Below are 13,293 nucleotides of genomic sequence, written 5' to 3'. Positions count from 1 at the left end.
TTACAAAATATCTTCATGGAACATGATCTTTACTTAATATCCTAATGATTTTTGGCATAAAAGAAAAATCTATAATTTTGACCCATACAATGTATATTTGGCTGTTGCTACAAATATACCCCAGCGACTTAAGATTGGTTTTGTGGTCCAGGGTCACATATTTAAAATGCATTCTCTGATGTCTTCGTATCAGTTTTGCTTCTCAGATTAATTTCTCTTGTAGGATATTTAGTTATTTAAAAAACGATAATGATTGATGAAATACAATTATTTTTAGTAGTGTAAAATCTTATTGATACACAAACAACATTTGTCATTTTTCAATAAATGTACTGCATTCTGCCATTAAGTTTATAGTACTGCTAAATGCATACTGCGTGTCTGTATGACAATATAAATAACAAAGAATAATAATTTAAAAAAATGTGTTGTTACATGGTTATTTTGGGGAACGCAAGCAGCGTACGCTATTCTGTGTCAGCCGCGACACAAGGATACGTTTTCTATGTGTATTTACGCTTTGATTTGAACGAAAACAGCGCATCCGTGCAGCGCGGCTGACACAGAATAGCGTACGCTGCTTGCGTTCAGTGTTTATTCTTCAAAATGGCGCTACAGTGATGCGGAGAGACACAGAGGAGACGAATTGTTGAATAAAGTCATTATTTTTGTTTTCTTCGCGTACAAAAAGTATTCTCGTCGCTTCATAACGTTACGGTTGAACCACTGATGGCAGATGGACTATTCTGACGATGTCTTTCATACTTTTCTGGACCTTGACAGTGTAATTTACTTGGCAGTCAATCGGACAGTCACAAGCCTCCCCGGTTTTCATCCAAAATATCTTAAATTGTGTTCCGAAGACGAACGCAGCTTTTAGGGGTTTGGAACGACATGGGGGTAAGTGATTATTGGGAAGTCGTGGCCTAATGGTTAGAGAGTCGACTCGTAACCCAAAGGTTGTGGGTTCGAGTCTCATACCGGCAGGGATTGTAGGTGGGGGGAGTGAATGTACAGCGCTCTCTCCCACCTTCAATACCACGACTGAGGTGCCCTTGAGCAAGGCACCGAACCCCCAACTGCTCCCCGGGCGCCGCAGCAAAAAAATGGCTGCCCACTGCTCCGGGTGTGTGTTCACTGTGTGTGTGTGTTCACTGCTGTGTGTGTGCACTTTGGATGGGATAAATGCAAAGCACTGATTCTGAGTATGGGTCACCATACTTGGTCACATGTCACGTAACTTTCTTTTTCACTTTCATTAATGACAAAATTTTCATTTTGGGGTGGAGTATCCCTTTAAATGCGTTAATAATTTTAACGCGTTATTTTTCACCGTAATTAATTAATCTAATTCATGCGTTAAATTACCAGCCTTAAATGTAATATAATATAATATACATTATAAAACATTTGTTTTATAAATTTGAAAACTTTTGTGAGTACAGTATTAAGATTCTAGGTTTTAGGGGGTCTCGGGTCTCAGTTTTTTATCCAGTCAGCTACATCACTCCATATCTTTCAACCCGATATACTGAGGTCCTCTTCACCTGAACATAATTTGTGACCTTGGACCACAAAACCAGTCATAAGGGTCAATTTTTTCGAAATTGAGATTTATACATCATCTGAAAGCTGAATAAATAAGCTTTCCATTGATGTATGGTTTGTTAGGAAAGAATATTTGGCCGAGAATATTTGGCCAAGATACAACTATTTGAAAATATGGAATCTAAATAATATAATATAAAAAATCTAAATATTGAGAAAATCACCTTTAAAGTTGTCCAAATGAAGTTCTTAGCAAAACATATTACTAATCAAAAATTAAGTTTTAGTATATTTATAATAGGAAATTTACAAAATATCTTCATGGAACATGATCTTTACTTAATATCCTAATGACTTTTGGCATAAAAGAAAAATCAATAATTTTGACCCATACAATGTAATTTTGGCTATTGCTACAAATATACCCCAGCGACTTAAGGTTTTGTGGTCCAGGGTCACATTTACTCTTTCCTGGTCTGAGCTCCCACAGCCTAATTCCTAATACCTAATTCTCTCTCTTTAATGAAAATGCTTTATGTGTTCTTCAGGCAGACTCATTTAACAGCACTACTCCAACAAATGACCATCATAGATTTCTTTTATCTCAGCAGAAGCTGTGAAATAAATGGTCCTCTGCCAGCTCATAAAGTGTCACCAGACTCAGGCCTGTAAAGCCGTCTAATGAATGAAGCAGTGAGCAGAAATAAAATCAGCCTCGCATTACCTGTCATCTTCACATCTTCTGCTAATGACTCTCAGCAACAGCACAGTGGTGCAGGTGGGTTTGCGATGACTTTCTGACCTGCTCTTTAAAGCGTTTCACTTCTTTCTTAATGTTTTATCACTGAAGCTCGCTCATAAACAATCTGAAAGAGCTTACTGCATATTGATCGTCAGTCAGTGGAGGTGAATCCATAATGGGACATTAGGGCCTGCCCTGGAATGCTCACATACTGGTGCAAATGTATTACTGACCTATAAAACTTCAGTGAAGGCCCCACTGCCAGCAGTACAAATGGCACAACAGTGTAACAAATGGCCATCTGCGTGCTGAACCATGTGATCACATCATAGATGAGCTTGAGCGTGGCTGAGCCCAGGAAATGTTGCCGCACATTGTGTCTTACCTGAAAAAGAGGAAATTGTCTAACTTTAAAAGCTCAAAAAGCACTTTTAAAGTAAAATCAAACATTTCAAACATAAATGATCATATTCCAAATACGTGAACATAATTTTCAGATTAAGAATTACATTTTCATTAAAACTTCAATCCCCCCAAAAAGTGAAACCCCCTAAAACCATTCAAAATTCTTACCAACCCCAAACAGCTGTCTTATTCAGATTTTTTTAAATCTCGAATATTGGTTTAGTCAGGTTATGACAATAGATTACAGTGTTCACGTGACATGTACTGTATATATTCAGAATATCCAAATTCTGATTAATAAAAGAATATTCAGTAAGCGCAGTCATTTTTGCTTGTGGATTTGGATATTCTTACTTGGGTTTGAAAAAGTGAAAACAGCTCTGGAAGCAACAGTGTATCATGCAGACAATGCCGTAGGCTGAATCGTTTATATTCGGAGTAGCATTTTAAGATGGACTACTGCAACTAAGTGACCTACTTTTTTCTTTAGTTGGAGAGGCCTTGATCATTACCATGCGACAGAGAAATTGTGGTATTATGCAGCACATGACTAGATGAATAATAACCTTGACTGAGCACATAGTCTTTTTTGGATCCCTACATGCCTCTCATTTATTATTAGAGAAAACCAATGTCCAATTCATTCTAATGTAACAGTATTTTTAACTGCTCCCAATAGATGTGCTATGAAAGTATTCTTCAGATCAAACTTCTTCAGGTGCTTTGTGATATAAATCTGAATTAAATCTTGTTTTGACAGCCCATCTTAAGATGTAGAGGTACAAGACCTGGATGTAGAAAGGGTTAGAGGCCATGAAGGTGTCGTCGATGACACGCACCGTAGGGCAGATGGTGTAGATCACCAAATAAACCATTAGTGACAGAGCACACGTGCACACTTTCTGGATCACATCCCTCTATAAGAACAACACAGACCATTTCAGAGAGTCAGAGTCATTTCAATTAATGAAAACGCATATTGGTTTAGTCAGGTTATGACAATAGATTACAGTGTTCACGTGACATGTACTGTATATATTCAGAATATCCAAATTCTGATTAATAAAAGAATATTCAGTAAGCGCAGTCATTTTTGCTTGTGGATTTGGATATTCTTACTTGGGTTTGAAAAAGTGAAAACAGCTCTGGAAGCAACAGTGTATCATGCAGACAATGCCGTGGGCTGAATAGTTTATATTCGGAGTAGCATTTTAAGATGGACTACTGCAACTAAGTGACCTACTTTTTTCTTTAGTTGGAGAGGCCTTGATCATTACCATGCGACAGAGAAATTGTGGTATTATGCAGCACATGACTAGATGAATAATAACCTTGACTGAGCACATAGTCTTTTTTGGATCCCTACATGCCTCTCATTTATTATTAGAGAAAACCAATGTCCAATTCATTCTAATGTAACAGTATTTTTAACTGCTCCCAATAGATGTGCTATGAAAGTATTCTTCAGATCAAACTTCTTCAGGTGCTTTGTGATATAAATCTGAATTAAATCTTGTTTTGACAGCCCATCTTATGTAAAGAATACTCACTGCCCGTGCTGCCATTGTTACAACAATGCCTGTGATGAAGGTCAGGTAATACCCTGGGTCCGCTCCGTGCCAGATGGCTGAGAGGAGGAATGTGGCCGCAGTCGGATTGTACGGGCAGCGCTCATAACACACTCTGCAGAGAACAGCAACAAAGCTCACATTGTTTCTGAGATTTCAGGAAGTACACACATGCTCAGTCACGATTATTCTGTTTTGAAGCATTCACCTTTTCAACCAAAGTGCCGTCTGTATGTTCCAGTTATCCAAGAACATCTTGAAGCTGGTGGCAAACTGTTAAGGACATCAAGAAAAAGATGATATATTAGGGTTCAGGTCGAGTGAGAAGACAAACTCGTGGAAGCAGCATATTTTGGCTTTGTCTTACCTCAATATTAAGTATTCTTAAGTTTGATATTCTGTCCCATTTTGGGGTGCCATCTGCGTTATAGCCATTAAACCCAAAACCAGCCGCATTGTTGATGGCATCGGCTGTGAAAGAGTGAAAGAATCTAGTAAAAAAACATCTGATTCACCATGACAAAAAAAACACCTAATATCCAACTAGAAACAGGGCAACAAGTCAGAGAAAATGCCTTTTATGAACACAAGAGGGCAGTACACTGAGTGTTTTATTGACGAGTGGTAATAAAATGGTTATGCATTTTTTATCAAATTTTATGCAAATATGTAATGGTATTTAGAATTATATAATGTGTTAGGAATTGGATTATTCTTCAATAATTAAAAAAAAAGGTTATTTCAGTGTGCTCTGTTGTGTACTGCATATTTTGAATTATATATATATATATATATATATATATATATACATCACCAAATAAACCATTAGTGACAGAGCACACGTGCACACTTTCTGGATCACATCCCTCTATAAGAACAACACAGACCATTTCAGAGAGTCAGAGTCATTTCAATTAATGAAAACGCCTTCCAAAAAAACAAAAACAAAAAAACACTACTGTTCAGAAAACACTACTTTCCGCTTAATATATTGAATGATTTGAACAGTAGTGTATGTTATGGAAAATAGCACTTTTAACCATACAGAATTTTTTTTTTTTTAAAGTGTGTATAAAGATGAGTTTCTTTTTGTATAATTTGCATCTAAAAGCTCATTTTATTTTACTATCATCAAATCACTGAGGAGCTGAAATAGCTGGATGGTAAATTAGCAATGATTCTGTGTTGCAGTAAAAACATTTGTGAATGCAACTTCCTCAGGCTCTTCTGAAACATGCGAGTGAGCTGATTCAACAAATGCTTTTGTCTACTGAGGATGAAACCTATACATGTTTTGTCTATCGAGGATGAAACCCATGCATCACTGACAATATGTAATATGGTCTGCAGCTTTTACTGGTTTTACTGGTTAAAATGTTGCTGAAGTCCATTAAAGTGAGGCCATTGTGAAACTCCTGAGGAGGAAATGCATATAAAAGCATGTTCATCACCAGAGCTACACTCAAAACAAACTCTCCACTCAGCATGTCTGAGAAATATGAGCTCATGTCCATGAAGGTTTTCATTCATTTAAATGACATAAAAATCCATAAGGCAACTGATAATGCAAGAGGGAATGCAAAAGTTCTTAGCATACAATAAAGTTCAGTTGAGTTTAAATCTAAAGTTTTGTGAGTGCTCCTCGTTGTCTCTCAGTGTCAACCCAAAGTAGCATTGTTTACCCCATTAAAAAAGCATTTCCCCTATAAGTTCTGCAAAAAACAAAAACTGGTTCTGACATCCTGAATACCTGTCCTAAAGTGGTCATTATATTCCTGTTCAACCACACTCACATATTCTTTGTTTAATTTATGATTGCTGTCCACATTTACTAAACGTCTTCTACTCATTTGGTTCAGTTTTTCATGTATAACTTGGGGTTTGTTTTGGCTCTGTAATTAAAAAAAAAGGATAATTATTATTAAAACTATGTAAATGAGTAAGGGTGCAAAAAAACATACTGCATAAAAAAATCTAAATGAAAATAATGAATAAAACTAAAATAAAATAATAATAATAAACCAACTGTAATATTTATGTATTTATAAAGTGTATCAATAAAAAAAAATCTATATTTATAAAAAAAAAAAATGTATTCCTATGATGGCAAAACTGAATTTTCAGCATCATTACTCCAGTCTTCAGAGTCACATGATCCTTTAGAAATCATTCTAATATGCAGATTTGGTGCTCAGTTACTGTCAAGTATTATTCATGTTCAATTATTAATAATTGTTCTTTTAATTATCACTGCTGAAAGAGGTTAATATTTTTTTTGAAATTGTGATATATTTTTTTCAGGATTTTCTGATGAATAGAAAGAAAATCCTGAAAAATTTTCTTACTCATCTCATACTTTGTCTGGTAATATGTGTGTGTGTGTGTATATACATATCATCTTGTATTTAACTATGTAATGTACAGTATATTATCTATCTGAAAGCACAAATGTGATACCGTCACCAGAGGGAGCAAGAGAGCAGTGTAACCACACTACCTTAGGTGAAGGGTCACTCTGCTTGAATCTCCCGTTCTCCTTGCCATTTGACTCCAGGTGCTTGGGCTCGTACCATCGGCCTTCTATAAAGGCTATGTAATCATTATAGGAACAGGTCGGGCCGGCCAAGATCCCCATAAAGTTACAGTTATAACTCAGATACTCCAGCAGACTGGGCATCTTCCTGTACAGCAAACACAAGGACAGAACAACTGTAAGTCACCAAATAAATTGAATAAGTAAAAAAAAAAAAAAAAGTTTGATTTAACTAAACAAAGCACACCCAATATCAAGTACCAAAACATGATTTGCTTTGTAGTGGAAATAATGATGCAAAAAGGACAAATGTTAAAGGGATAGTTCACCCAAAAATGAAATTGCCCCATGATTTACTCACCCTCAAGCCATCCTAAGTGTATACGACTTTCTTCTTTCAGACAAATACAATCGGAGGTATATTTAAAAAATATCCTGGCTCTTCCAAGCTTTATAATGGTGGTCGAGATTTTGAAGCTAAATAAAGTGCATCCATCCATCATAAAAAACACGGGGTTAATAAAGGCCTTCTGAAGCTAATCGATGCGTTTGTGTAAGAAAAATATCCATATTTAAAACTTTATAAACAGTAATCTCTAGCTTCCACTAACTGTCTTTTGCGCATTCATTCGGCGTTCCAGCGAAGGAAGTAGGATGTAGACTTCATAAAAAACACGGGGTTAATAAAGGCCTTCTGAAGCTAATCGATGCGTTTGTGTAAGAAAAATATCCATATTTAAAACTTTATAAACAGTAATCTCTAGCTTCCACTAACTGTCTTTTGCGCATTCACAAGAGAGTGGCGTTCCAGCGAAGGAAGTAGGATGTAGGCGTAGCGTCCGGTCCGGTAAGAAGTGACGAATGCACAAGAGCAGAGGAGAGAGGAAAAAAAACTAAAAAGGGTAACGAATTAGAAGTGCAAAATGAGGATTTGTAAAGAAAAATGACGGAGGATTTCGATAAAAGCAAAGAGGAAACTGGTTTTCCTTTGCTGTAAACAAAACTTGGTTCTCGCGAGACTAGAATATTCTTACCGGACCGGACGCTATGCCTACGTCATCCGCTGGACGCCACTCTCTTGTGAATGCGCATACGACAGTTAGTGGAAGCTAGAGATTACTTTCTAAAGTTATAAATATGGATATTTGTCTTACACAAACGCATCGATTCGCTTCAGAAAAACAGTAATCTCTAGCTTCCACTAACTGTCTTTTGCGCATTCACAAGAGAGTGGCGTTCCAGCGAAGGAAGTAGGATGTAGGCGTAGCGTCCGGTCCGGTAAGAAGTGACGAATGCACAAGAGCAGAGGAGAGAGGAAAAAAAACAAAAAAGGGTAACGAATTAGAAGTGCAAAATGAAGATTTGTAAAGAAAAATGACGGAGGATTTCGATAAAAGCAAAGAGGAAACTGGTTTTCCTTTGCTGATATATATATATATAAATTATAAATTATTAGTGCCTATAAGTAAAACCATGATAAATGCACATTATAAGAAAATAATGACTAAATACATGTAGTAAATGAATACTCTCTCTCTCTCTCTCTCTAGACTACAGCTCAAATGTTTGGGGTAATATTTAGTTTGAAATAAATTAATACTTCTATTCAGCAAGGATATATTAAGGACACATTGCTGAAAATTCTCAGTAAAGACATTTATAAAAAGATTTCTATTTTAAAATGTTTTTTTTGTTTTTGTTTTTGTAATCCTGAAAAACATGCATCACAGTGTTCCAAAGTAGCTGTTTTCAACATAGATAATTACAAATTTCTTGAGCACCAAATCAGCATATTAGAATGATTTCTGAAGGATCATGTGCCATCACAGAAATAAATTACATTACATTGCATTAGAAAAAATAACATACACAAACAAGAAAAATATATGTATATTTACAGACATCTGGAATCCATTTCTGACTTATCTTAATATATATCAGAAACCTGGCACCGGACCCGCGCACTTTCCCAACAACAATTTTACAAACATAGATCTTACACAAACGCATCGATTCGCTTCAGAAGGCCTTTATTAACCAGGACAGGACAGTTTTTAATATAACTCCGATTGTATTCATCTGAAAGAAGAATGCACCTAGGATGGCTTGAGGGTGAGTAAATCATCATTTATTTTTCATTTTTTGGGTGAGCAATCCCTTTAACATATAAATATTATTAATGTAGTAATGTTTTTCAGTATTTAAGAAAGCAGAGAATGTTATAAATCACTTTAATGTTATAAGGCCATTAATTAGTTCATCAAGGCTAAAGAATTAGAGGAAGCAGCTTCTCAACAAGCTACCCAAGTGAAATGAAGGTACCTTTTTAAAGAAGCTACGGTACAAACTACAAACATAAGATAGCTTAACATAAGTACCAAAATAATACGGAAAACAGCAATGAATTTGCTTTACAAAATGTCTATTTTTACAAAATTAAATCTATTTTACATATATACATTACATATGACTAATAAAAATAAAATGACAAATAAATAAAACATTAATAACAAAAAATAACTATATTTTATTACTATAAATAAAATATAACTAAATATATATTTTATAGAGAGATATATATTAAAATCTCTCTCTCTCTCTCTATCTCTCTCTCTCTCTATATATATAGCAATAATTAGTAATGCTTATCTGGCACAAAATCAATCAATGAAGATATCAGCATTATGCTTACACAGACAAATGTGCAATATATAAATATATATATATTCTCTTGATAATTCACTTGTTTTGAACCAGGTCACTGGAATGAACTGTCTGAACAAACTTTGCTAAAATAGCATTTTTCCATGCGATGCTAATTACTGACAAAGTGACACTTTTTTCTTAAAACAGCTGAGAGCACTGTTACAGTAGTTAGTCCAGTGGTTAAATATAATTCTATATACAAGATTTACACTAGGATTACATGAATTTGATCTGACTGCTATTATCTCAACCGTGAATGAGTTTGTAGCATATGTAACCAGCACTTGGGTCATGTTTGAACAAGAATGCAACTCATCCATTATGTAAATGTTGACATATTGCTCAACACTCTGTGACCACAGGGCCGTGGTACTATCATTACTTAAAACTGCTCTTATTAACCGCAGGGTGTGACTTCCGAAACCTCAGAATCCTGATAACTTCTTGTGGACACCGGTTGACGTGCTATGGTGGGAACGTTCAGTTGCTTGGCAACAGCCTTCAGGGCTTGATTGTGAATGATTTGAGTCTGCAAGTGGTATGCTGTTTTTTTGGGCACTGCAGAGCAATGTTATGCTTAAAATGATTGGTATTGAAGAATGCAGCTGTGCACTCTCTAATGGGACTAACATGCATTTGATCAGTGAGAGGAACTTTATTTGTCGAATCGGGTTTGAAGTTGATTATCTTTCAAAAGACACAGAAAGTAAATGAGTGATCTCATCCCAACCACAAAGATACCTTTCACACATACCTGACTGCAAGATACTTCTGACTGGGCTTTAGATGCTCCTCCCTCTTCATCAAACCTGTGGGAAAAACACACAAACACAGGCCCAAACTCATCAGGCACACTCCCACAAAACACTGTCACTTAGAAACATGTCTAGAAGTTGTAGTTGAAGTACAGATATACAGTTCGGTTATAAAGCAGAAGCACTACTGCCGCAGTGTTGTGGAGTTTGAGGCCAGTGGTCTCCTGCGATTCACACTAACCTGCAGAAACAGCAGCTATACTCTGATACAGCAAATATGTGTGAATGAAGCCCACGTGATGATGCAGACTCACACACACACTCACCAAATACAAACAGAAATGAGATCCACACATCTGTGCTTACGCATTCAGCGTTTTCAAAGTTAAAGGTCAAATACAATATTGTTTAATTGTACAGCCTGTATAATAAAACAAATATATAAATATATATATATATATAAGGGGAACAAGGGGAATGAATATAATATGTGTAGATATACAGTATGCATGTGGATATGTTTATGTATGTGTATATATGTACACATGTACTGATGTATATTATTGATATAATGTATAGCTTTATTATTATATATTTTATCTCTATTATAATAATACCACCGGATATGGTTTATATGTACATATGCAATCTACACATTTGTTTTCTTTTTACTCCTCCCCTTTCATTCATTCACTTACTTACTTAATTATTTACTCATTTATTTATGTATTTACTATATGTATTTGAATATTAATAATTGAGAATTTTGGGGAAGGGCGGAGGACAACACAGATAAGAAAGCACTAATAAGAAAATGCTTAAGAAAATGTTATACTCATATGTGTAATAAGGTTTTTTTTTTTAAATGTTTTACTATTTTTTATTTTTCTCTCTCTCCCTCTCCGGTTGCGCGCCGGTGCCAAGTTCAAGAGCTGCGGATGACGCGGTTATTTTAACAACAACAGAAAAAACAAAACAAAAAAAGGGAGACACATACAAAGGGTAAGTGGGCCGTGTGGGTGGGCCGGGTCCCTGGCCTGGGCTGCACTACACGTCTCACCTTTTTAATGCATTACAAATTAGCTGAGACATATGTTTTTTTAATGTATAGATGTGTATATGTAAATAAATAAATAACAGACATCTGAGACAAGCGTGGCATGCAGGTAGTGGCCATGGATGGCTGGTGTTTTGGAGGATGGGGGGAGAGCTTTGGGCCCTGTTGCCCCGCAGCATCTTTCCAAGGCACTCCCGCTGTGGCGTGACATGGGCTTGGGATTAAGCTATGATATGTTGTTGCGACGGAGGGATCAGGGACAACCCTAATAATTTATTAAATATTTATTAATTTATAATTTATTACTATTATTAATAATATCATTACTATTACTTGCATCCTTCACTGTCCTCCACCCTTTCCTAATCTTAATGAAATCCTTATTATTATTATTATTATTGTTGTTATAGTTATCTTTGTCATCATTATCGCTTACAATACTTGTTGTCTCCACCGGTCTTGTCATTATTATTATTATTATTTTTTTATTTTTTTTGTAGTTATCTGTTATAAATCTTACAATATAATAATATACAATCCCACTCTTCTTCCTTTAGCAAATGTGACAGCATCAACAACACCTCGTGATATTTGTTCACCGGGCAGTACTCTCAGGTCCTACACAGACCCATTGAAACAGTATTAACAACAAAACGAACCACATGTCGGACACATTGAGGTCTGGTGCTAATGTGGGAGACTCGGTTGAAACCTGGGTTGTAACCCCGATTGTATAGAGTGTATTTTTTTGTAGGAAACGTTTTAGCATTTTAGCACTTCCACCTCTATCATCCTGAAAAATCAATGGGTTTTTGTTTAAATGCCTGAAATATGGTCAGTGGTAAACACAAGGTCAAAATATTTTTCATTCTGCGGCACAAAATACATCAGTAATACATAATTTGTTTTTTCTTTAAAGCTTTTACTGGTTTTGAAAAAGGCGATTGCTAACAAGTGGCTAAACTGACCCTTTGTCGGGTGTTTGATTGACAGGCGATCTGACCAATCATAATGCAGAATCTGTCAGACAAACAAACCAGTCAGGAGAGTAGATTAATGTTGGTGGACTTGAACTTCAAAAGTGGTGTGCACTGATGCCTTTCCGCAGTTCAAACAAGATACCTTCTGATGTTCATTTATGTTTTTTTCGTGCTATAACTAGTAGAGGAAGATATTATCGATTCATGTGCCACTTGAACTGAGGCGCTACAGTAATCGGTCACAACACATTAAAGAGACACAAAACGCTATTTATTGTTAGAATTTCTTAAAAATGACAAAATTTGAAAGCTGAGACTTTGTTTCATACCAAAAGTAACCTGCTCTGTCTTGTCTGTCGGCGTGTTGTCAACTTGTCAGTTTCCTTTTTGCTCCACAATGTATTTTTCACTGCGTGAGAACATGATGTGTGGCGTGACAGCGCCATTGCTTGTCAGTCGTAGCAACAGTAACTAAGATCAATTGTACTACATCTGCTGTCTGGGACATTAAATGTCATTGCGTCGAACAGATTAATTTGTTTACTTGCTTTTACAGCCTCAATTTGTTTATAATCGCACCCTTGCAAACTATTCTAAATCAAACTTTCAGGGAATGCTTTTTTAAATAAAGATTGAAGAGCTGTCAGAAGCTTAGTGACGGTGACACTTAAGTCAGGTGACCATTGTTATGTTTAGCTTTTTACTTCTGGCTATTGTATTGATAAAAGTTGTGTTTATATGTTAAGATTATCAGGATGAAAAGAACTTGTAAGAATCATAAAGTTTTAGGGTGCTTTCACACCTGTAGATCGATTGCTTTGTTCCGAAACAGGGATTAAAATTATTAAAATGTAGCTTTTTATTCTTGATGCGGTTCGCTTTCACAAGGCAAAGTTTCTAAACGGACCAAATTTGTTAATACAAGTCACGCGCAAGTAAACTGTTCTCTCATTGGTCAAAGTTCCACGGTTTATTTTCCTGGATTCCACCTGTCACGCA

At 35.9% G+C, this 13,293-nt stretch overlaps 1 protein-coding gene across 1 annotated transcript in view; it reads right to left on the bottom strand.

Moving 5' to 3' along the window:
* Window positions 1-13,293, bottom strand: part of LOC107707682 (membrane-bound O-acyltransferase domain-containing protein 2-like) — a 62,482-nt gene that overhangs the window by 4,474 nt on the left and 44,715 nt on the right. The window contains exons 6-12 of the mRNA XM_016511772.1: window positions 10,257-10,311; window positions 6,761-6,944; window positions 5,073-5,131; window positions 4,631-4,754; window positions 4,472-4,536; window positions 4,246-4,378; window positions 2,524-2,675 (exon numbers count right to left, since the gene is read on the bottom strand). Of these exons, the coding sequence (XP_016367258.1) occupies window positions 2,524-2,675; window positions 4,246-4,378; window positions 4,472-4,536; window positions 4,631-4,754; window positions 5,073-5,131; window positions 6,761-6,944; window positions 10,257-10,311 (772 nt within the window). The remainder of the gene's footprint in view (window positions 1-2,523; window positions 2,676-4,245; window positions 4,379-4,471; window positions 4,537-4,630; window positions 4,755-5,072; window positions 5,132-6,760; window positions 6,945-10,256; window positions 10,312-13,293) is intronic.

This window comes from Sinocyclocheilus rhinocerous, unplaced genomic scaffold (assembly GCF_001515625.1).
Source record: "Sinocyclocheilus rhinocerous isolate Xijiao unplaced genomic scaffold, SAMN03320098_v1.1 scaffold415, whole genome shotgun sequence".
Classification (NCBI taxonomy): Eukaryota; Metazoa; Chordata; class Actinopteri; order Cypriniformes; family Cyprinidae; genus Sinocyclocheilus; species Sinocyclocheilus rhinocerous.
Note: the sequence above shows the minus strand (reverse complement) of the source record. Positions and strands in the feature narration are given on the sequence as shown.